At 47.9% G+C, this 24,394-nt stretch overlaps 1 protein-coding gene across 1 annotated transcript; it reads left to right on the forward strand.

The window, feature by feature from the left end:
- The first annotated feature begins 173 nt into the window (after positions 1-173).
- On the forward strand, positions 174-24,262 carry Mmp28 (matrix metallopeptidase 28). The gene is made up of 8 exons (XM_046457528.2): positions 174-530; positions 12,398-12,477; positions 12,634-12,821; positions 17,867-18,091; positions 20,058-20,303; positions 21,623-21,772; positions 22,084-22,251; positions 23,132-24,262. The coding sequence occupies exons 1-8, from the start codon at positions 420-422 to the stop codon at positions 23,524-23,526; spliced, it is 1,563 nt and encodes a 520-aa protein (XP_046313484.1). The 5' UTR covers positions 174-419; the 3' UTR covers positions 23,527-24,262.
- Positions 24,263-24,394: the final 132 nt, after the last annotated feature.

Consider the following 24,394-nt stretch of genomic DNA (forward strand, 5'->3'; position numbering starts at 1 on the left):
GAGATCTGGATCAATTGAAGGTGGCAGGGAGAGAAGGGGTGAGCTGGGCGGTGGCAGGCGCAGGGCGAGGCAGTGCAGCCAGCGGAAGAGGCTCCAGGACCTCGGCGCGTTCCAGCGGCGAAGGGTGGGTGGGGCGGGAGTGCCGGGCTCCCGCCCCTCTTCCCTCCCTTCCTCCCTCCCGCGGTCCTCCGGCCGGCGGACCCGTGGGCAGGCACTACTGGAGTTGGATGACCTCCGGCCGGCCCCAGACGAGCGCAGCAAGGAACTGCCCAGAGCGCACTGCAAGCCCCTAGGATCGCCCCTGTCCGCGAGGGCGGCGCAGGGGTGGCGCATCTCGGGGACTAGCGCACAGCTGACTGCCCGCGGGTGCCGGGGGCTCGGCAGCTCTCCTCACCGCGGGGAGCTGGAGCGCCGACGAAATGGTAGCTCGGGTCGGCCTCCTACTGCGCGCCCTGCCGCTGCTGCTGTGGGGTGGACTGGACGCCGAGCCCGCGGACCGCGCAGGCCAGGAGCTACGCAAAGAGGCAGAGGTAAGCGGTGTGTTCCGGGCGAAGTTTGCAGACAGGCCACCCCGCGGTCCCATCTGAGCAGACGATCTGCATTGCGTTCTCGCTGTCCTCCGCCCCCTGCACACTTGCACACAAAGAGCCGGGGCACAATTCTTCCCCCTGCCAGGGTTGGGACCACACAGGCACGCGCGGATCCGCACTGATGGGCGGGGATGGGAGTAGGGACAGCGAAGGGACTGGGAGGCAAGAGCTGAGAGGGAATTCCCACCCTCACTGCCTAGTCTGGGCAGACGTGATATTCATTCACACAACGGTGGTGGGCTGGGGGGAAGCCCAGATGGGGTGCCATGGAGAGGTTACTGCTGGCTGAAACTTCCGAGCGGAGCTGGCTTCCCGCACTGGGCTGCCCTGCCCAGCTAGGGCAAGCCATTTAAACTGCGCAGAACCAGTTTCTTCGTCTATAAAATGGCTAAGAGTAGGGTACTCTGGAGAAGTGCTTATAGGGAGCTTTAAACAATGTTTCAGGACTGAACGTGAGAGAGGGGACAGGAAGGCCAAGGTGAATCTCAAAGATTTCCCATTTCACTTTCCTACAGTGGACTTAGCTGCTCGCTGTCGATTACACAAGGGAAACTTTTTGTGAGGTAGGGCTGGGATAGATTTAGGTGTCTGTTTTCTTTCTTTTTTTTTTTTTATAATATTTATTCAAGGATTTTTTGTATCAGTTTTCATTACTGTGTTTTTTTTTAAGAGAGAAAGAGAGAGAGAGAGAGAGAGAGAGAGAATTTTAATATTTATTTTTTAGTTCTCGGCGGACACAACCTCTTTGTTTGTATGTGGTGCTGAGGATCGAACCCAGGCCACACGCATGCCAGGCGAGCGCACTACTGCTTGAGCCACATGCCCAGCCCCATGGTGTCTGTTTTCTAGATAAAAAGTAATTGTAATTACACAACAGTGTCATTTCTTGCTTTCCCCAAAGAAGCATCTCTGTGTCCTTCTTCTCAAGAATAGGACCCATGTCTCCACTCTTTTAAGAAGTGAAAATAAGTTTTCCCTGTGTCCTGAGACTCTTTCTCCAGTAAACACTTCATTCTGCCCTAAAACTGCCAGTTTAGAGGTTCTCACTATCCACAATACTCCCCTTGTTTATGAGGGGCAAACTGAATTTGGGAAACCTGCAGAATAATGAGGAGGGCCCTCTATGACTCCTCCTCCAACAGTCGGCTCTAGTCACTGCTCCGGAAGATTGTCCCTTTAACTCCCTCAGCCCTTACCCTTCCAAGTGCTGGTTTCTTGTTCTGTGCTTCCACTTTTGCATATTCAAGAAATCACTTTGCTTCTCTGAATTTAGACTCTTACAACATCAAGTGCAGAGTCCTTGAGGCCCCAGGAGAAGGATTCTGTCTACCAAGCCAAGTCTTGTTAAAAGTCCCACCCCACCCATCCCCAAATTGGGTCCCATGCAAACCTTGGCAGAGGAACAGACAATATCTCTGCTGCCCATGACTGTGGTGACCACAGATGGAGGATTTCATCTTGGGGTATGCTTGGGGAATTTAATATCTAGCAGACTGAGTCCCTTTCAATCTATTTAGCATAAACTGGGGGAAAGGAATTTTTAACTGTGAGCATAGAAATATTTTTAAAGCATAAAAAACTCTGAAAAAGTGTAATGGGTGCATGTGTGTCTCTGTATGCCTATGCATATACATACTTATGTGTATATATACATATATATATATGTATATGTATGTATGTGTGTATATATATATATATATATATATATATATATGAAATTGTGTGTGTGTGTGTGTGTTTAATTGCATGGGCTTCCAGACCTGCATGCAAACCAGGGGGTTATAATGCCTATTTCACAGGATCATTGTGTGGTTTCATTGAGCTCATATATTTAAATGTTTAGCATAGTACCTAGCACACAGAAAGAGGAAGTTGCTGTCAATGTTATTGTGGATGTTATAATTATCCTTCTCATTATTTTAGAAAACAGAGTTTCAGGTTAAAGTCCTGGCTTGGAGACTAGCTCTCCCTAACAATCACAGTGGACAAAATATGTAAGGCAACTATTTTCAGCATTGGAAAATGGGCAGCACAGGACTACAATTCCTAAGAGATGGTGTTACAGTTACTATGGCTACATTACAAATTACCCCAAAAACTTAGTGAAGTAAAACAATCCTTGATTAAGTTCACAGACACTGTGGGTCAAAATTACAAATAGGGCAAGTTGGGGCAGCTTGTCTTTGCTCTGCGGTATCTGGTGCTGGTATCATCTAAGGGCTGTTCACTCACATATCTGGCAGCTGATGCTGGATGTCAGCTGAGCCTCAGGTCTTCTCCATGTGGACCTATCCACACAGTCTGTCCCTGTAGGCTAGATTGGGCTTCCTAACAATATGGTGACTGGGTCCTGAGAATGAGTGTTCAGGGTGGTGGTGGTCAGGGCGGATAGGTAGCTTTAGATTGCATCCTTCTTATAGAGTAGACTGGGAAATCACATAGCATCACTTTTTTTTTTCTTTGATGGTACTAGGCTCTCTATCTCTAAACTACATCCCCAGACCTTTTTAAATTTTATTTTGAGACAAGGTCTCACTGAATTGCACAGGCTGGCCTAGAACTTGGTGTCCTCCTCCCTCAGCCTCCAGAATACCTAAACTGAGATTACAGGCTTGTGCCACCATGCAAAGCATCACTTCTGTGGCGCTTCATTAGCTACAGGGGTCCCAAGCCCTACCGGGGTTCAACAGAGACCTCACACCTGGTGGGAAAAGTGTTGAAAGTCACAGGGTGAGAAGAGCGCTAGTGTGAGAGAGATCATTATGGTCATTTAGGGAAATACAGTCATCATAGAAGGGAAACTCTCAGGTCACCACAGCTCTTGACTCCCGGGACAATTCCCTGACTGCAATGGGGATAGGGGGCAGCTGGACCTCAAGTAGAGCACAGAGTCCTTGTTGAGCTGAGGTGACATAGGTCAGACGTAGCTAGAATCTGTGGAGCAGTGCCTCCTGGAGGAGGGGACAACACTGAAGGGACTCCCACACCTCTGGGTGGAGGCTCACTCCAAGTGCTCTCCTGAGGACGGTGGTGGCATATGTTGTTGGAGACTGTGTGAGGCTTACCAGAGAACAACAGTTATGTGACTGAGAACAGAAAAAAGGCCCTAGAAGTCGAGCACTTCGGGAAAATGTTGGAGTTTGGTCAACCAAAAATGGAAAAATCTTTAACACCCCAGGCGTCCACTTGAAACTCTGGTGGTGCCATGCCTTAGGGGTGAGGACCATGATCTAGAGTAAGCCCTACTTAAACAAAGCTCAGAAATGGCTAGACATAAAGTACTTTTGCCTATGTCGTAATTTCCTTAAAAGGCAACTGTTCAAAACAAAATAATAGAATCGTAAATTGGATGTTATAACATAGGCCAAAGTTATGATAATAGCACAGGGATGGCGGGGGCGGAAAATGGAACTCTACTATTGTGGATCAATACATTTGTGAATCAAAAGTGTCAGGTGTGAAGTAGGAGATGGGATGTGTCGAGTGAGAAGTGTAAAGTATTCTAATATTGGTACAATATTAACTCCAAGGGGACTAAATTAGGTTAAGGATGTACTTAAAACCAAGCCTTGACAAGATCTGCAGCAATCTAATTTTTGCCTCTGTATATTTGCATATCCTGGATATTGCATATAAATTATCTAAAACATGATCTTTTTTTGTGACTGGATAATTGGAAATTTTTGACACCCTCTCCCAATCAAGAGTAGAATAACGAGATTTAAAAAATTGGTAAAGACGGAGAAAACTTGAGCAACGTGGTCAGGCGCCTTGATCTATTTGATCTTTTTAATTTTTTTTAAAGAGAGAAAGAGAGAGAGAGAATTTTAATATTTATTTTTTAGTTTTTGGCGGACACAACATCTTTGTTTGTATGTGGTGCTGAGGATCGAACCCGAGCCGCGCACGCATGCCAGGCGAGCGCGCTACCGCTTGAGCCACATCCTCAGCCCCCTATTTGATCTTGATAGAAAATTATACTTAAGAATGGCAGAATAAGGGTTGGGGATATAGCTCAGTTGGTAGAGTGCTTGCCTCACATGCACAAGGCCCTGGGTTCAATCCCCAGCACCACACACATAAAAAAAGAATGCCAGAATAAACTGGGCTCAGTTGTGCACGCCTGTAATCCCAGTGGCTCGGGAGGTTGAGGCAGGAGGATCAAGAGTTCAAAGCCAGCCTCAGCATCTTAGTGAGGACCTAAGCAACTGGGTGAGACCCTGTCTCTAAATAAGATATTAAAAAGGTCTGGGGATGTAGCCCACTGATTAGTGAAACCACCGGGAAATTAGAAAATATTTGAAGTGAAGTAACAATAGAACATATTCCACATCAACATTTTGGGATATAGCTAAATCAGTGATTAGAGTGACTGTAGAGATTGAAATGCCTCTAGTGGAAAAGCAGAAAGGTTTGACATCAATGATCTAAGCTTCTACTTTAAAGAAGCTAAAAGAGAGAGAGAGAGAGAGAGAGAGAGAGAGAGAGAGAGAGAGAGAGAAATCATACATGCGCAGATTGAACCCAAAGGGCATAGAAAGAAAGAAATAATTTAAAAAATAAGCTGTGTGATCATAGCTTATTTCCTTTACCTCTCTGGACGTCACTGCAGCTCCTCCTCTGTAAAATAAAGGTATTTGGGGGCTATTTTTTCTTTTGGTACTAGAGATTAAGCCCAAGGTCACTTTACCACTAAGCTATATCCCCAATTCTTTTTATCTTTCATTTTAAGCCAGGGTCTCACTAAGTTGCCCACTCTGGCCCAAACTTGGAACCTCCTGCCTCAGCCTCCCAAAATGCTGATATTAGAGGTGTGCGCCACCACACCCTGCGAACTTCTTAAATGACTTCTAAGATTCTCTCTAGCTCTAGCGCTGTTTGGCTTATTATATTTATCTGCCTCTGCCTCTGCCTCTGCCTCTGTGTGTGTGCGCGCGCAAGTATGAGTGTGCGCACTTGAGTGTGTGTGTACACATCACCTACTGTGTGGCCACAACTGTCTGAATGTGTCTATGTTCCCATGTCACTGGGTGTGTCCCTGCATCTTGTGTGGGTGTGTGGCTCTATGTGTCCCCTGTGTGTGTGTGTGCACACCAATTCATAAAGTTGAGGATTTTCCGCAGAGGGCTTTGCCTGGGAGGAGGCTCAGCACTTATAAAGCTGTGTTATGAACAAGTTCATTGTCGCCCACTTAAGGAAAGCGAGAGCTTCTCACAGTACTAGAAAGTAGGAAGAGCCTCCACTGCTGAGTTGCAAGATTGAAAGTTAATGAACACTGTCATTGCTCTGGCCCCCTCTCATTCCCAGCCAGGCCCTGTCCTGCAGTTTAGTGACAGACTGCCCCAAAGGATCGGTCTACCATTTACTTTACTTGGACCATCTTTAGAACAACCAGACAGTAGTTCCAAGACCTGCCTCCCACTCAGCTGCTCCCAGTGTTCCAGTACTACAATGGGCTGGATCATTTGTTTCTCTAGGGAGATGTTCAAGCTACAGTAGAGTTTTCACTCCCAGATGCAATGTCTGTTTCTCATACCCCAGAGCCATTCATTTAACTTTTATGAATCAGAAACCTAGAAGCCTGGGCGTGGAAACCATTCCCAAGAGCTCAGCATAATGACTCATGGGTACAGGGTGAATAGAAGTGAAGAAGAGATTCCAATGGGTCTCAGAGGACCACAAGTTGGTAGAAAAGCATTTGTTAAGTCAGTTTGAAAGTGAAGAAGTCTAACAAGAGTGGGTCATGGAATCAGGCAGGGAGAGTCAGTTGAACAACTCCTCCCTAAACTTGACATGGGTGAGGGCATTTTTGGTGCCCCAAATTCAGCCATACAAGCCTAGTGAGGTCCTGGAGTCCATATAGTATGGCTTTTTCATAATATAAGGAATATAAATGGGATGTAGATAGAGGCGAGTAGTGTTTTTCCAACTACCTTAGGGACAGAAAAGAAAAAAAATGAACAGACTACTGTAAGAGGTATCTAGGTTACGCCCAGACAGAAGTTTGTAAATATGAGACTAGGAACAGGAAAAGTAGGAGAAAAGAAAGGGAGCCGCGGGCAGGACTTAGCTCAGTGGTAGAGTGCTTGCCTAAGTATAGGAGGCCCCCCGGGTGGTTAGATCTCCAACAAAAGAAAGAAAAGAAAGGGGGAGGGGCGGGGAAGCCAGGGAGAAGGAAGGGAGGAAGGGAGAGAGGGAGGAAGAGAGAAAAATGGGGAGGGTAAGGCTTTTCCAAAAATAGAGCTGAGGAGCTGAACTGATCCCACTGCAGGGGGCCTTCCCCAGCTCCCAGGGGCTGGAAGTGAAGGCAGCCTCCTGAAGCACATGCTGGCCTTTGTGGACGACCACTCTTCAGTCCTGTTGAGCACCTGAGGCTTGTAGGACCTGCTTGGGGTGTTGGCAGGAGATGGGGCCCAACCTCTGTTTGAAAACCTCAGAGTCTTCTGCCTGAGCAGCGTCTTCCCTCTGCTCTGCCCCTGGTCCTCCCTAGGAGAAGGCAGGAGACCTGCAGATGGAAACACCCCAGTTTTTTACCTTCCTCTTGGTTTAGAGCCCACCCCTTGCAGGGAGAGCTTGGGCCCTCTCCTTTGGTGTCAAGCCTTGGAGTCACTTGCTTGAAACAAAATAAAACCTCTGGGCTGGATGTCAGAGGATCTGAATTCAAGTATTGGTTCTGTCACTCACTAGGACATTCTAACAAGGCGCAGAATTCCCAAGATTTAATTTTCTCATCTTTATACAATGGGAATAACAACACCTGCCCTGGCTATGTTCTTGCAAGGTGATTGTGAGGCTCAAAGAGGGCATAATCCCTTTAAAATCTTTGTAGTTGTCAAAAGTCTATTGTGCTCCTGATTACCAGAAAATGTTTTCATGTACAGAACATGTTGGGGCAGAATGTGGCTATCATCCCTTGCATCTTGACTTGGCTAATAATACTACACATGTACCCGAAGCATATGCAAAACCTACAAAGTCACTACGGAGAAACAAACAAACAAAAAAAATTATCAGGAAATACAATCTGAAATGGACTGTATTGTGGGTGAAGCAACGTGGTTTCTTCATGAGTTTGCCATTTTGCAATTTTTATTTTTATTTTTTTAAAGTAGCTAATTTATTTTTGAGAGAGAGAGAGAGAGAGAGAGAGAGAGAGAGAATTTCAATATTTATTTTTCAGTTTTCAGCGGACACAACATCTTTGTTTGTATGTGGTGCTAAGGATCGAACCCCGGGCCGCACCCATGCCAGGCAAGCACGCTACCGCTTGAGCCACATCCCCAGCCCCATTTTGCAATTTTTAAATTCTTGGTTTCGGCCAGCTCAGGGGTGAATACCTATAAATCCTACTTGGGGGGCTGAGGCAGGAAGATTGAAGTTGGAGGCCAAACTGGGCAACTTAGCAAGACCCTACCTCAAAATAAAATAAAAAGGGTTGGAGATGTAGCTCAGTGGTAGAACACCCCTGCGTTCAATCCCCAGTACCACACAGACATACACACACACATACACACACACACACACAATCTTGGTTTCATTTCTGTTGCTGAAACTCTTTAATGCACAGGAAGTGTCTAGGAATGAGTCATAGACTCATCTATTGAAGGTCCCTTCCAGCAATAAAGTTTTGTGGCCACAGAGGTATAAATAATATTTTTAATAGGACAACTGTCATGAAGCTTTTCCCAAGCATCTTCTTGAGTTTTCATGATGCCCTTGTAAAACATTAAGTAACTGTCATCGTTCACACAGTTAGGCAGTTTCAGAAGCAAGGCTACAATAATAGAGCAGGAATATGTATACGAGGGCAGGAATATATACATATATTATATATATATGAAGGTACAGTGTCCACGTGTACTCCCACCCCCACCCCCATTTCACAGAAGACAAACCTGAGGTGCAGGACTTGCCCCAGGACTCCAGCTGGCAGTAGATAAAACTCAAGCCTCTGGGTCCAGTGCTCTGGCCCTGCCAGCCCCGTGACTCAGAGTTCTTGACTAAGGCCTAGGATTCATAGTTGGTCTCCCTGTTCAAAACCAACCAGAGTTTCCCCTTCCCTCAGGCACTGAATGGACTGGGCTCTACGCACTCACCCAGGACAAGTCTGGGCACATGCAGGACTAGACCTCTCAGAGTCACCGTCGTCCCACCGGCCTGGCTGGTTTCAAGGGAACCATTTTCATTTTATCCAGACACCAGAGCCACTCCCAGGGACACTCAGAGGCAACTCCCCAGGAAAGTGGCCCCATCCTTAAGCAAGTGGGAAGGGCGTTGGCATGGGCTTAGGGCGGGGCAAGTCACCTCTGGGGCACAGCCCTCCAGCTTCCTCTCCATTCAGCTCAAACCTTGGGCTCCCCAGGAGATAATCAAGTCCTTCCAGGTAGGGACAAGTGGCCTGGGAACTACCTCAATGAAGAGGGGTGGGGATGACCTTTGATGGGTCTCCAGTTCCTAAAACACACACCAGACAAGTCTCCAGAAAACAAAAGCCAGGAGAAATGATTCCCACAAACAGGAGCTCTGCCTCCTGGACGGTCCTTCGTCTTTTCCTGGGACCCTGACCACATTGCCACCCCGCGCCCCGGCCCCACATCCTTTGCTCTTTCTCCCATGCAGAATTGGATGTTTCTCCCACCTTTTCAGGGGACACTGAGGTATGGGAAATGTAACAGAAGAGGTTTGGGGACAGCTCCTGGAGCAGAGGGAGTCTAACCCTGCCCCCTCCTCCCGCCGGGCCATGGATCTGCCTCCCACCCCCAACAGAGCTTTAGAGCTCTCAGCGGTGACAGTGATAAGGAGCCCCTTCCTGTAATGTTATTTAGAAATTTTTAAATATATGCGCACTCAGTATAAACTAAATTGAAGAGTCCATAAATCCTGATAATCTCTATTATAATACTTCAGTGCTTTTATGGAAATATAAAATATCAGATTCTCTGGGTGCCTCTGCTTGGCTGGTGTCCTGGGCACATGCTGATTCTGTTTATTGGGAGTTCAGCCCTGCCTTGCAATGGCAGGGTCCCAGAGCCCAGAACTCCCCCTCTGATGGGGCCCCTGGAAAAAGCCTCCACCCCACCTTGCCTGCCAGAGTACCGGGCACGGCAGCCCGCCAGGAAATGAGAGCCGCCAGACCATTTCCCTCCCTCCCCCCTCTGTCCAAGGCTTCCTAGTTCCAGAATGGGAGCCAACTCCCTGATAAGGACTGGGCGTGCCAGCCAGGTTGACCTGTGACCTGTCTCTCCCAAGTCACTCGCCCAGTAACACTGCTTCTAAGGAGACATTAATTCCCTGGCTTCCTTTAGAAAGTCCTCTGTCTTCACAAGAGGACAGGAAAAGGACAAAGAAAAGAACAGGCACCTGGAGGAGTGAGGCAAGTGGCAGGCAGAAGCCCCTGGACTGAGACCATAGATGTGGCTTCCTTGTTCCAAGCAGTTTCCACGTTGCAGATGGGTGGTGTTTCAAAGTCTCTTGTTCATTTTCCCTCTGAGTCGAATCAACTGGATGACTATTTGTTGAGCATTTACTAGGTAGCAGGCGCTATGCTAAGCATGCATTGCTTTGTTCAGTCTTTCTGTGAATCTTGTGAGGTTCTCACATTGTGGGTGAAGACAAGTTCAGGGAAGTTGAGTCATTCACTCCCAGCCACCTAGCAGAGTCAGGATAGGGAAGAGAGTCTCAATCGCAAGCTCCGGGCCATTCTAGGCTGCCAGATTATTTTGAGCAATAAATCATTCTCCCGCTCAAGCCACTAGAACTCCTTGGATCTGTTGTGAATCTGAAAATAGTATACGTTTATAAAGGGAAAGAAGAAAGCAACAGTAACACAGAAAAACAATGACACTGACTTGCGAAGTGTTCTATTGCCTGGGAAAGGGGTTCCTTAGGAAAGTGGCCTTCAGCAGGGCTGGCTGAAGACAGATGTAGTTGAAATCCATAAAAAAGGAGGCTGGACACCTGCAAATACCTAGGGTCTTGCCAATCCTGGCTTAGAGTCTTGTCTCATTCCCAGCTGTGTCCTTTCCTTGAGGCAACAGCTAGGATTGGAATTATTTTGAGTTAAGAAATAAGGTGAGGGTCAGAGAAAAAGTCAGAAAATGATCTCTTTACAGGTAACAAGAGATTGTGCGTGTCTGTATAAGAATTAAGCAGGTGAGATGACTATGTTTTTATACAAGGTGACATCTATGGGGCTTGATCAGTGAGAAGGGGAGGTGTTTCAGCTCCCAAAGGGTAGGACTGTGATAGGTGAGGATAATGAGTCGCATGCTCTCTCCCCTGGCCTCCAAGAGCTTTGTCTCTGGGAGAGCAGCTTCCAGGTATGTGAGGACAGTGGGGGAGGAAAAGGGAGTCATACTGTGGAATGATCTCTGATGTCCTAAGTTCCTCTGAGGCTCTCATCCAGGTGCTGGCTTCGTATCATCTACACGCTGAAAGACTCGGCAGCTTCTTTGAGCTGACCTCTTTGAGGTCACCGTTCTGACACTATCACATTCATCTTCCCACATCTCTTCTTCCCTTAGGCATCCACAGGCAGCAAATAGCACCACCTTCCAAGTTAAAAATTCAGAAGTCATCCAGATTTCTCTCTTTATGCATTGCCTACAATTAATCCCTCAGCAAGACTAAAATAAAACCGCACTCTTTATCCTGGCCAACAGCCCCGCCTCTCTGACTTCATCTCACGCCCTGCTTCTTCACACTTACCATGTTTTCTGCTATTCCTTAGACAGATCGATGTCATCCTACCTCAGGGCTTTTGGATTTGCTGTTCTCTCTGCCTGTGCCGCCCTTTCCCACCTCACTGGGTGGCCGGCTGGATCTCCTGAACACGGATCAAATATTTACTCTTCAGGGGGCCCTTCGTTGACCTCCTGATTGTGAAGTTTCTAAGTTATTCTCAATTATTTCACTCAGGGTGTTTTTCTTTATAGTACCAATTTATCTCCTTTATTTTCTTGGTACTGGTGTTTTTATTGTCTGTCTCTATACACTAGTGTAGAAGATCCTTTAGAGATTTTTATTTGCCGTTATACCCAGCAGGGCCCCTAGTATATGGCATGAATTAACAAACTCATGAATGAAAGAAGACATTGCAGGTTTCTAATTCAAATATGCACTTCTAGGAAGTCAAGATTTTATATCCATCATAAGGTTGAAGGTAAGCACATTGATGTTCACAGGGCCTTAATTATGTCTGCATTTAGTCGGGGAGGATAATTGTTTAGCAAGAATCCAGAATGAGAGAGACAATTCCCAATCCAGACATGACACAGCCAATATCTGATCAAATCCTGATCAATAGCTGAGCATTTTCTAAACAAGCTGACTAATTCAGAGCAAATTTGATGCATATTAATGGTGTCTATCTATATACCACATGTATAGCTATTCTGCACACAGACACCGTGGTAAGTCCTCTATAAGCACTATTGTGATTAGTCCTCACACAAAAACCCTAGAAAGCAAATACAATTATTAAGTTTGCTTTACAGTTGAGAAACCTGTAGCTTGGTAACTTGCTCACTGGGATTCAAGACCAGACCAGCCTCACTTCAGAGTTCATAAGGGTCCAGCATGCCCACTAGATTTCTAACAATGCCATAAGATGATGAGGAAGCCAAAGTTAACCTGAAATTGAGTCTGGGTCCTTGTGATTTTTTAAGCCCAGAATTCTTTTTGCTATAATTTACAGACGCTCTTGGGACAAGAGGCAACATTGGGCTAGGCTGTATGTGCTGGGGACCTTTAGAAACAAAGCGAAGGGAAAGAATGCTAGGAAACTGTGATGTTCCTCTCCCCCACAGGCATTCCTGGAGAAGTATGGGTACCTCAATGGACATGTCTCCAGAGCTCCCACTTCCACCCAATTCAGCAATGCCATCAGGTAGGAAGCAGGGATGGGAAGGACTTGGGCATGCAGGGTGCAGAGCGCCTGTCTTCTCCCTCCTCTAGGAGGGTGGGCGATCCATATCCCAGGAAGTCAGTCCTCACCCCTACCCACACTCCCCTTGTGGTCCTTTATCTCAATTCCTCCTGGCAGAGAGTTCCAGTGGGTTTCCCAACTTCCCATCAGTGGCGTGCTCGACTATGCCACCCTTCAGCAGATGACACGTCCCCGCTGTGGGGTCACAGATACTGACAGTCATGCAACCTGGACAGAGAGAATGAGTGCGCTGTTTACAGGACGCCGGGCCAAAATGAGGCGCAAAAAACGCTTTGCAATGCAAGGTGAGCAGTGTTGAAATCCAGCTGGGCTGGGACCACCCAATGTTCTGAAGCCCATGGATGGAAAAACTAGCCTGGGACTGGGCTTTGTTAGTAACCTGTCCTTTCTAGGGCAGGGAGGGGTGGGCAGATAGGACGTTTTGACACAAGGACCATAATTATGAATAAGGACATTTAAACCAGAATTATACCTACACTGATGAATTTTCATTGTACAAGTATTTCCCAGATCAAACCCCATCAAGTCCACTGAATTCCTTGATCAATTTTCTATGCAGAACAGTTAAACTACAGCCAACGCTTTTCATTTATATTAAATTCATCAGAATCAATTCGTTTTCATAACAATTATTCAACAAAGATGTGATCCATCTTTGTTGTGTTCAGACAGAACACATCTTAACAGCTTTATTGAGATGGAATTCATGTAGTATGTAATTTACCCATTTAATGGGTTCCATTCGGTGATTTTTAATATATTTGCAGAATTGTGCAACCACTACCACAATTGAATTCCTAATTTCATAACATTTTCATTACCCCAAATAGAAACTCTGTGCCCATTAGTGGTTACTCCCCATTGTCTCCTTCCCCAGTCCCCGTGGGAACCACTAATCTACTTTGTCTCTGAGGATCTGCTGTTCTGAGCTTTTCTCACAGCACACTTATTTATTTGCTTATTTACTGTGGTGCTGGGGATTGAACCCAGGGCCTTGTGTATGTAAGGCAAACACTCAACCAACTGAGCTATATCCCCAGCTCTCACAGCACAGTTTATACAATATACTTTCTTCTTCTCCCTCCATCGCTTTTGTAGCTTTGTCTTTTCTTACTCTCCTCCTCCTTCTCCTCCTCCTTTTTTGTTTGGTTTTTGTAATACTGGGGATCAAACCCAGGACCTCAAGCTCTACCACTGAGCTATATCCCAAGCCAGTTTTTCACAAACAACAGGCTATGTGTCTTTTTACTATCATGATGGCTTTTATTAAGTCAATTTTTCTGTGGTCATTTTTTGCTTTTTCATGATTGGGAACAAGATGAAGTTTTCCCATCAGGTCTTCATGTAGAGTTAATTTTACTGTGAGCAATTTGGGGTCATTGCCACTTGGAGTTGTGTGAACTACTTTTACCGATAATATTCCTACGAATGGGTTTGAAGGCATGGAGTGTGCTTTCATTGTTCAGCTAATCCATAAGGAAATTGTAGGCAGTTGGAGGGCGGCTGTTCCCAGCCGTTTTCACATTCTGCTGCATTCACATGGCAGGCCACTTGGGGTGCCCTGTGCAGAATGGCCTCATTCTTGGTAAAGCAAGGAGTCAGCGATGAGGTCTGGACCCCGGGGGTCAAAATGTCCTTGAATCAACATGTTCTTCATTCCACTGTGTTTCTGAGCAGCAGAGGGGAAGAGTGAAGTGGGAAAGGAGAGGCCTGAGCTCAGGAGGCCAATAGAACAGACAGAACCCATCCCAGGAGCCGCAGCCCTGGGTTCGTGTCTTGTGATCAGAGTTCCGCCCCTCCTTCTCCCTGCTCTGCGATGAAAGGCTCCAAAGAAGAGCCAGTCCCTGATTACCAAGCGTAATCAGGGCTTGTTGTAAGAGCACAGTGGAAAGTGGGGTAGCCCCAGAAACAGTCTCAGCAGCTGCACTGGGGGCCTGAGCTCTGCGGTTGCTTCCATCTGGCTGTAACTTTCCTTCTCCTGCCCCAAGGAAGGATCTAATGGAGTGCCTTTGTCACTAGTCAATTTGGAGTATCTATTTTGGACAGAAGATAGTAGCACTTGGTCAGTTAAAATACAGAATGTCCAGCTAAATCTGAATTTCAGGTGAATACAAATTATTTTATTTAAATTTTATTTATATTTTGAAATTCAAACTTAACTGGATATCCTGCATTTTTTTATTATTTATTTTTTTAGTTGGACACAATATCTTTATTTTATTTATTTATTTTTATGTGGTGCTGAGGATCGAACCCAGGGCCTTGCACGTGCTAGGCAAGCACTCTGCCGCTGAGCCACAATCCCAGCCCTTCCCACCCCCCATATCCTGCATTAAAAAAAATTTTTTTTTAGTTGTAGATAGACACAATACCTTTATTTAATTTATTTATTTTTACATGGTGCTGGGGATCAAACCCAGGGCTTCACACATGCAAGGCAAGCACTCTACCACTGAGCCACAACTCCAGTCCTGCTCCTCTCTGTGCCTGCAGGTTTAACTTTTAATCCCCCTGTTCCTTTACAGAGCTAGTGGGGGCAGGAGGTCTGTGAGGTATATCTGGGGTGGTAAAGGTAGGAAAAGGCACAGGTATTTACTGAGCACCTACCACCTGCCAGTCAGCTCCACATTGCTTTCCTATTTAAGCCTCGTATCTTACATGTGTTAAGTCTTATTGACCCCACTTTGTAGAAAGAGAAACTGAGGCATGGAGAAATTCCACAATTTATGTAAGTTCACAGGTGGAATTATTAGGCTCCCATTGCATGTTCTAGGACTCCAAGTTCCTTCTCAGACAGTGGCTAGCTCTCCCCCAACCCCTTTCCTCTTCCCTTTGGGAGTTTCTTTTTTTTTTTTTTAGTTGTAGATGGACACAATATCTTTATTTTTTTTTAGAGAGAATTTTTTAATATTTATTTTTTTAGTTTTCGGCGGACACAACATCTTTGTATGTATGTGGTGCTGAGAATCGAACCCAGGCCGCACGCATGCCAGGCGAGTGCGCTACCACTTGAGCCACATCCCCAGCCCAAGACACAATATCTTTAATTGATTTATTTTTTTTTTAATGTGGTGCTGAGGATTGAACCCAGTTCCTCACACATGCTAGGCAAGTGCTGTACCACTGAGCTACAACCCCAGGCCAGGCCCCCTATGGGACTCTGATGCAAGGTCTTTGGGGGGGATACAATGCCAGGTACTACTACAAAAGCCTGGGGGTCATCGTGAAAACCAGCTCTGTCCAACCAAGAACTTAGGATGGGGCCTGAAGTGACCAGCCTTCTCCATGAGAATTGACCTTGAAAAGGATAGGGCAGAGGGTTCAGTCCACTGCCTTGGACCAGTTCCTTTCTTCCTGGAGGGCTCACCAGCCACCCATCCATAGCTTGTCTCCACTCCCAAGGAAGCAGTCATTTTCTTGGAATCCCTGGTTGTGTTCATCCTCTGTACCTCTGTCCCTCAACAAACACAAACATACATGTTTTTGCAGAGTTTTATCCTGAGATCTGTCATCTTCATTGGCTACCTAAAGTCAGAGAATTACTACCCCTGCTCTTTCTTACCCATAGAGAGGGGGCCTCTCTCTAACTGCAAACAGACAGGAAAAGCCAGGTACCTGCCTATAATCCCAGCAACTCAGGAGTCTGAGGCAGGAGGATGATAAGTTTGAGGCTAGACTCAGCAACTTAGCAAGTCTCTGTCTCAAAGTAAAAAATAAAAAGGGCTGGAATATAGCTCAGTGGTAAAGTGCCCCTGGGCTCAATCATCAACACAAACAAACAAAAACAAAACAAAACAAAAGCAGGAGAAGCCACCTCACATTGCTAAAGGATTGAAGGTTCATGGGGGGAGTCTGGGAGTCAGTCACCCCCAGCCGGATGTGAAGGAGCCCAGCTCTGGATGGTCTGTGTCCAGGGAAGACTTACAGTCTAACAGAGTGTTCCTGGTACATAATGAACTCTTGGTGGTGCCTCTGGACCCCAGCGCCCCCCCTTTCCCTGTCTCGGTCCCTTCCTTAGAATCATTCCCTCTTCCTTCTCAGAGGGTTGCTCACTGGCTTGGAGGCAGAGATTGGATGGATGCCAGACCAAACAAGTCCAGGGAGGCAGCATTGCCTTGAATGGAGCTCAGCTCAGGGGTGGGAAAAGGGACATGCCCTTCCCCCACTCCCATGGTAGGGAGGGCAAGGGAGCCCAGCCTCTCTCCTTCCATCTGGAGAATTTCAGCCCATGCAGGGCTGCTGCTTTGACCCAAAGGACTGATGTTCAGGCAGATTTACAAGGCAGGAGTCTTAGCAAATGGCCCTGCTTCTCCGTGTGGTATAATTGGAAGGAGCACTAGATTAGGGGTCAGGGACCAGCTCAGCTACTCACTCATTCTGTGACCCTTTCTCCCTGGTCTCAGTTACCCCACTCTGGGCCCAGAAGTCCTGCCTTCAAGCTACAAGTCTTCCTTATGGGGTTGCAGTCTTAGCACCTGAGTTTGCAGGGTTCAGAAACTGCCCATGAGAAACTCAGGAGCTGGTCCTTCTAGTCACCCTGTTCCTGGGTGCCCAGTGAACTGCAGAGAGACCCAGCTGACCTGGGGCAGAGGCCAGAGTCTTAGCCCTTGTGGAGGAACTGAGGTTTGGGGCAAAGGGAGAGAAGCTCTTAACTAAGCAGAGATGGAAAACTTTCCCTGGGTCTGTGACAAAACACACCCTTCATTCTTATTTGTTTTCACCTCAGAGCTCTCCAGAGTCCCTGCGGAAGTGAGGAGGAGGGCAAGGGGTCAGGGAAGGACCTCAGATAAATGGGTCTTAATGGTTGCTGGCCAGCTCCAGGCCCCAGGCCCTGAAAGAGCAGGGTGGAGCCTATGGGAGGTGGCAGGAGGCTATAAGGGGTGAAGAGAGCGGATGGGGCAGTCACAGCTGTGACCTTTGGGCTTCTCTGTCCTGACACTGGAGGCAGAGGCTGAGATTTGTTGCTAGCAAGAGACACAGAGCTTTTTCAGACTCAGTCCAGGCTGTGGAAAAGAATAAGACCACAGACCAGGGTTTCAGACAGACTTCTAGGCTTTTCCTAGGTAGAGGCTACATATCCTCCATCATATTGGGACCTCCCCCACTAGACTGGGGACTCTCCAGGGCAAGTCTCCTCAGTCTGAGCAGTCCCCTCAGCAGAGGCAGTGTCTTCCAGTCAAATGGGGGGTATAAGTGATCTGATGGGGACTTCAGATCAGAGGCTCCCTGGGCAGGGCCTGCCCTCCCCCCATTATACTGGATCCATGGGGACAGACACTCGCTCAGACCCAGCAGCAGGTGTGACTGACATGTCCTTTCTGACTGACAGGCAACAAATGGTACAAGCAGCACCTCTCTTACCGCCTGGTGAACTGGCCTGGGAGCCTGCCTGAGCCAGTAGTTCGGGGGGCTGTGCGTGCCGCCTTCCAGTTGTGGAGCAACGTCTCAGCTTTGGAGTTCTGGGAGGCCCCGGCTACCGGCCCTGCTGACATCCGCCTCACCTTCTTCCAAGGGGACCACAATGATGGGCTGAACAACGCTTTTGACGGCCCAGGTGCTGACACAAAACCTCTCTCCATATGGCAGGAGGGGGAACCCAACCAAGAAGCAGTCTGTGGGTGACAATGGAGCATCCCTTCTCCTCTTGGCCATGGCCCCACTCCAAAGTGTCCTCAGATTCCACATCTATAAAATGGAAACAGTGGTCCCTGCCCTAGTACACCTCACATGTCTGTAGGGAAGTCAGATAAGGTTCTGCTTGGAAAATGCTTTGCAAATTCTAAAGAGTATTATTTATTCTAGGAGAATCTTCTGAGGTCCCATCATCCATCAGGACTGGCCTTCTCTTGTTCTCTAGATCAGACTCTTAAAAAACAACCAGAGGTCACCACTTTACCCTGCTCCTATCCTCTGCCCCCCAACTCACTGCCATAGTGGCTACTACAACGCAAGTGAAATTCTATCCCCTGATAGCTACAGAAGTGCTATCCTGCAGCCACAGCTGGTTTCCTCTGTCCCCATCCCAATGGCTTCTGGCTGCAGTGTAAAAGGTACTCCTTCCATTCTGCCAACACTGGCTATCAGAACCTGATTATGGGCTATTTGTGGGTCTCCTCTTTCCTAGTGAGGAAAGTGAGGAAAGGAAGTATGATCGGATCCCTTTGGGGTGGGGACTTAAGCCCTGTATGGCCTGGGAATTTGGGCTCCCACCTCTCTTGCACTTTTCTGCTCTCCATCAAGCCTACCTGTATCAAGGAGCACTGCTAGGTCCTGCTGCTGGGAGGCCAGTTAGTACCGGAAGAAATCCAGGCTTTTCCAGAATCTACATATGGCATGCACACATGCTTACATGTAACTCATGTCATTCGTGATATCTATATGACATGTTTACTTTCATACCCAGGCAGAGTTCCAGTACCTAAGATGGTTCAGTGCTGGGGCATCAGGACATTGGACTCCCCAAGCAGCTCTCTGACTTGGGACAGATGCTTTGTCTTTTTGAGTTTGGTTTTCTCCTTTCTGAGACCTGTCTCTTCATCTCCTAGTGAGAGCTGCATGGCATGTAGCCTGCAAGAAATGGCTCTAGGCATATTCAGATTGCTCCTACCTTGGCTGACTCTCCACCCCCACAAGGCCCTCCTTTTATTGCCAGCCTCCCATATTTGTCAATCCCACCTGGCCTGAGCTCTAAGAAGGCAGAGCCAAAGGACTTTCAACAAGCTTCTAGGCCAACATTATCAAAGAGCAATGTTCTGACCCCTGTGTCATAAACTGCTTCTGCAGAAATTGAATCGTGAGGGGTGGGGCCCTGGATCTAGGCTGTGTGTGGGCTCCACTAAAATCCCTGATACAGCCCAACTCCCTCGGCTCACTCCTATGACAAGTAGAGAGAGAGGCTACCTAAAGAACCCTGGGAGGGCAAGAAAGCAAGAATACCCATACTTAGAAAATATACATACACATAAAAGTGCTGCATATCATAAGTTTACAGATTGATGAACTTTCATACACCCAGTATCCAAATCAAGAAACAGAATGGAAGGACCTAGCATGTTCTCTTCTCAGGGTAACCACCAATTCTTACTCCTAGATTCTTTTTGAAATAATTCTTATATAGCATATATGTTTTAGGGACTGTTCTAAGTTACTTGCACATATTTTTCACAACGCTTTGAGGAAGAAGCTTATTATCACCATTCCCATTTTCAGACCAGGAAGCTAAGACAGGGGAAGGTTAAAGTTGCCTGTCCAAGGTCACACAGGTAGTGAACTGTAAAACTAGGATTGGAACCTATGCAGTTTAGCCCCAAGCTGAATCTACACCATGGGACCTCTTAGAAGTCCACATCCCATAGTTTAGTCAGTCATCTGTTCACCTCCCCACACTCCAGCTGCTTAAGACTTAATCAGGAGGGAAATTATGCAACAGAAAACAGCCACAACACACAGGGGCATTTGCGTTTGGCGCGGATACGTGGGCGAGAGTCGCTGCTCCCCCTGACCCTCTGCGCCGCCTGCAGGGGGCGCCCTGGCGCACGCCTTCCTTCCCAGACGCGGTGAAGCGCACTTCGACCTGGATGAGCGCTGGTCTCTGAGCCGCCGCCGCGGGCGCAACCTTTTCGTGGTGTTGGCGCACGAGATCGGCCACACGCTCGGCCTCACCCACTCGCCGGCGCCACGCGCGCTCATGGCTCCCTACTACAAGAGGCTGGGCCGCGATGCGCTGCTCAGCTGGGACGACGTGCTGGCGGTGCAGACCCTGTATGGTGAGCCTCCCAGCCCTGCTTCTGGGCCACCCTGTCGTGTCTCCGTTCCCGCCCCCTCCCCTCGCAAGCCGCCAGTCCTTAGACCCTAAGCGCAGGAATCTGGTCTCCCCTCACCTGACCTCCCAATCCCGAAGCTCCAGGCTCCCCTCAAACCCGATAATCCTCAGTCTTCTGTTCCCACCTCTCCATAAGTCTCCAATCAATTCCTGGGTGCGATTCTCCCCTGCTGCCTTCCTTGCATTCCAATTTCTGAATTCCTGCCCAAACCCCAGCTTTGGCAGTCCCTCTCCCATCACATCCTTGTCCATCACTCAGATCCAATTAAGTTTACCTCTCTCCCATCCCAGAACCCAAAGCCCTCATCCCTCCCCACAATCCCACTGGCTCAATGCCCCCTCTGCACGTTGCTGATGCCCAGGTACTCCCAGTATTCCCAGAGCCTCGACCTGGTAGTGGGCTCAGACAAGGTCCTTCCCCTAGAGCAGACCAGGCCAGATCAATCAGCCAGTGCTACTGTCTTGGGACCTGCTTCAGAGTGCCAGGGGCACAGCCAGGAGGCCTGGGTTCACTTGCCATTCCTGATTAGCAGTTGCTCTTAGGCAAAACATTTCCCCTCTAAGAGCCCTCAGTTTTCCCTTTTGTTAAAAAAAAAAAAGGAGAATAATAGAGGTCCTGCTTAACCTACCTGGATGTTGTGCTACTGTGGGTCTGAGCATGCTTTGTAGCCTGGAAAATCTACAAAATGTAACAATGACGGCTGCTATTTCACTAGTGTTTACCACAGGCCAGGCACTTACACTTAAAACATGCCACCAATTAAATGTCTTTTGGACCACAGATAAGGATAATGGGGTTCAGAGAGGATAAGTAACTTGCCCAAGGTGGCAAAGCTAGGAAATTGAAGACCAGGATTCAGGAGCCGATGCCAAATTTCTGCTTCACTCCTCCGATAAGTGAAGGCTAGGAGGTAATTATTATCATTGTTATAAATTATCACAGCCCTGGGGTCCTGAACCATGCCATCATGCCACCTGTGTTGCCCAAGATTTGGAGAAGATGATTCCCTGCCCTTCTTAGTTCCAAATCCTAGCTTTGTTTTCTGCTCCAATTGTATCTCAGGCTGTTGGGTAAGAGACAAGACTCCTGGGTTTAGTGTTATTATGGCTAACACCAACAACCAGGGCAGCTCTTATCTCCACTCCCACCCTCCTCCTTGCCCCTCACGTAAGACAATCATGAAAGGAATCAAAGGGAAGGGTTAAGTACTCAACATACCCCCACCAGTCTGTTCTCTCCCTCTTCTCTCTTTACTCCTAAAGGGAAGCCCCTAGGGGGCTCAAGGGCCATCCAGCTCCCAGGAAAGTTGTTCACTGACTTTGAGGCCTGGGATCCCCATAACTCTCAAGGCAGGCACCCTGAAACCCAGGGTCCTAAATACTGCCACTCTTCCTTCGATGCCATCACTGCAGGTAAGATGGTCCCACCCGTGCCTGGCTTCCTTCTTTCCTTCTTCATATCTCCAAGGGTCCCCATAACTGGAGTACAAGGTGCAGGGATGGATTACAGAAGCCATAAATCCCAAACTACAAGCATTCTGCACAGTAGCAAGCTCACAGAAAGCCAAGTACTGCTTCCTCCTGTCCACATCTCCTCCAACTGTCCCTTGCGCATATCACACCCTTTGCTTGTTGATTTGGGAAGCTGGATTCTTCATAACACCTTCCCTGAAACACGGCAGAGGTCAACGGTCATTCCTCAAGCTTCTCTTGTTTCCAAGCAGATGGGGACCAACAAGTGTACATCTTTAAAGGGAGCTACTTCTGGGAGGTGACACCTGATGGCAATGTCTCAGAGCCCCGCCCACTACAGGACAGGTGGGCCAGGCTGCCTCCCAACATTGAGGCTGCTGCAGTGTCATTGGAGGATGGAGACTTCTACTTCTTCAAAGGTATCAGCCCTGAGGCAGCTGAGAAAATTGAGGATTAGAGAGGGGAGGTCAAGAGAGGGGAGGAGACTCATCCAATGAGTCTCTGGTAAAGTCTACCCCACAATGAACCAGTGACCCCAGAAACACACTATCAGGAAATTTCTTTCAGTGATGAAGTGGAGAGCAGCAGGTGTCAAAGTTGTCCTGGGGAGCATTTCAGAGAAGAGTCTAAAGGGAAGCAGAGGACTGCTATTGAGCTCTGCCATTCCAGAAAGAATGGTGTCTTCTAAGGAATCCTGTGTGAGGCTGGGGTTGTCACTTAATTTTTAGAGCTTGCATTCCTTCAATAGGGAAAATAATACATTTTGGGGGGGAAGGAGGATAAAAATAATGGCCAAAGAGTGTGCAGTATATTGCTATATATGTCATAATTCTTTAGTAGATAGTATTCATTCATTCCTTCATTCATGAAACCAATGTGGAGGTCCTTCTATGTGCCAAACCACTGGAAGTGTCAGGAATGTGGCCATGAACAACAACAACAACAAAAAACCCTTGCCTTTTAGAATTAGTAGACGTGAAGAAAGTTCCAAGACTTCTCCCTGTTCCATTCCTCCCCCAGGGAAGGGACTGTGCCCCCTCTCCAGGCCCCAGCCTGCTCTCCCTGCAAGCACAAATTGATAGGTTCATTCTGGGCTGTTGGCTCTCTGCTGACACCTGCTGGAAGCCTAAACTATAGCAGTCCCTCCCCTACAATATATAACTAACTTGTTGGCAGCCCCCATTAACCAACAACCTTGGGCTCCAACTTGAGTGGAACAAGGGAGACAGCAAAGGAGTGAAGACCAATGGGTGGGACCAATGGGCTCCAGCTCACCCTGTCTTTCTCAATGCCCTACAGGGAGTCGATGCTGGAGGTTCCGGGGCTCCAAGTCAGTGTGGGGTTTCTCACAGCTGTGCCTGGCAGGGGGCCTGCCCCGCCATCCCGATGCGGCCCTCTTCTTCCCTCCTCTGCACCGCATCATCCTCTTCAAGGGTGCCCGCTACTATGTGCTGGCCCAAGGTGGACTGCAAGTGGAACCTTACTACCCCCGCAGTTTGCAGGACTGGAAGGGTGTCCCTGAGGAGGTCAGTGGTGCCTTGCCAAGGAAAGATGGCTCTATCATCTTCTTCAGAGATGATCGATACTGGAGCCTGGACCAAACCAAACTGCGAGTGACTGCTTCAGGCCGCTGGGCCACTGAGTTGTCCTGGATGGGCTGCTGGCATGCCAACTCGGGAGGCACCCTGTTCTGAAGGCAGCCCATCACCTAATGAACCCTCGGTGCCTTGAGGGTCCATTCACATCCCAGATGCAGGGGCAGAACCTAACCTGGAAGCCCCCGCCTCCCTGCAGAAGACTGAGCAGCAAAATCTTCACCAGGAAGTTTGTGTGCTTTTTGTTCCTTGGAGAACACTGCTGTTCCCACTACATGGAGGTGGGGGTGCGATCAAGCCAAGGGGAAGGAAAAAAGGAAATATCCCACAATTCTTTCCACTGAGGACCTCTTTCATTACCAAGCCTCAGAGATTTTGATTCTTCTGCTAATGGTTGTGTTCTGTCTGCGAGGAGACAGCACTGGAATCTGACCAGGAGGGATGCAAAACTCCAGAGGCTGGAGACTATTTTGCAAGCTAGACCCCTTCTTCTTAGGGTCTCCTGGCTCACTCAGTTCTTGGTATTGTGTCTTATTTATTCAGATCTCTCCCCAGTAAGCTCCGATGGGGTGAAGGCACAGGGTCTCTAACCTCAGGGGCCCATTGGGGGTTCAGGATGCAGAACAAGAGGGAGACTTGTTATGGGTTTCCAAGGCTTTTGTCTGGGGCAGGAATAAACAGTGTCATCCCCAGCTGGTGGGCCTGCAGGTGGGAAGCAGCCTTCCTTGAACCAGTTCTTCCATCCTTTCCAGTGACAGCAGATGTGTAAGAAAGATGGACTATAGCAGTCTCTACTGTGTATATCGAACTTGTAGTATAATGCTCTTCTATCCAAGCCTGGGCCAGCCAGCTACATGTGAATGGGGGCTTCTGCCTCTCCTAAAAAAGCAAAATGTACTCATCCCCCCCCCACACACACACACACACAAACACCCCTGAGATAGAGAACCCTTGCCACAGGGAGAAG

Source organism: Marmota monax, unplaced genomic scaffold, assembly GCF_021218885.2.
Source record: "Marmota monax isolate L192 unplaced genomic scaffold, Marmota_monax_Labrador192_F-V1.1 WCK01_AAM20220418_F8-fsc00417, whole genome shotgun sequence".
NCBI classification, from domain to species: domain Eukaryota; kingdom Metazoa; phylum Chordata; class Mammalia; order Rodentia; family Sciuridae; genus Marmota; species Marmota monax.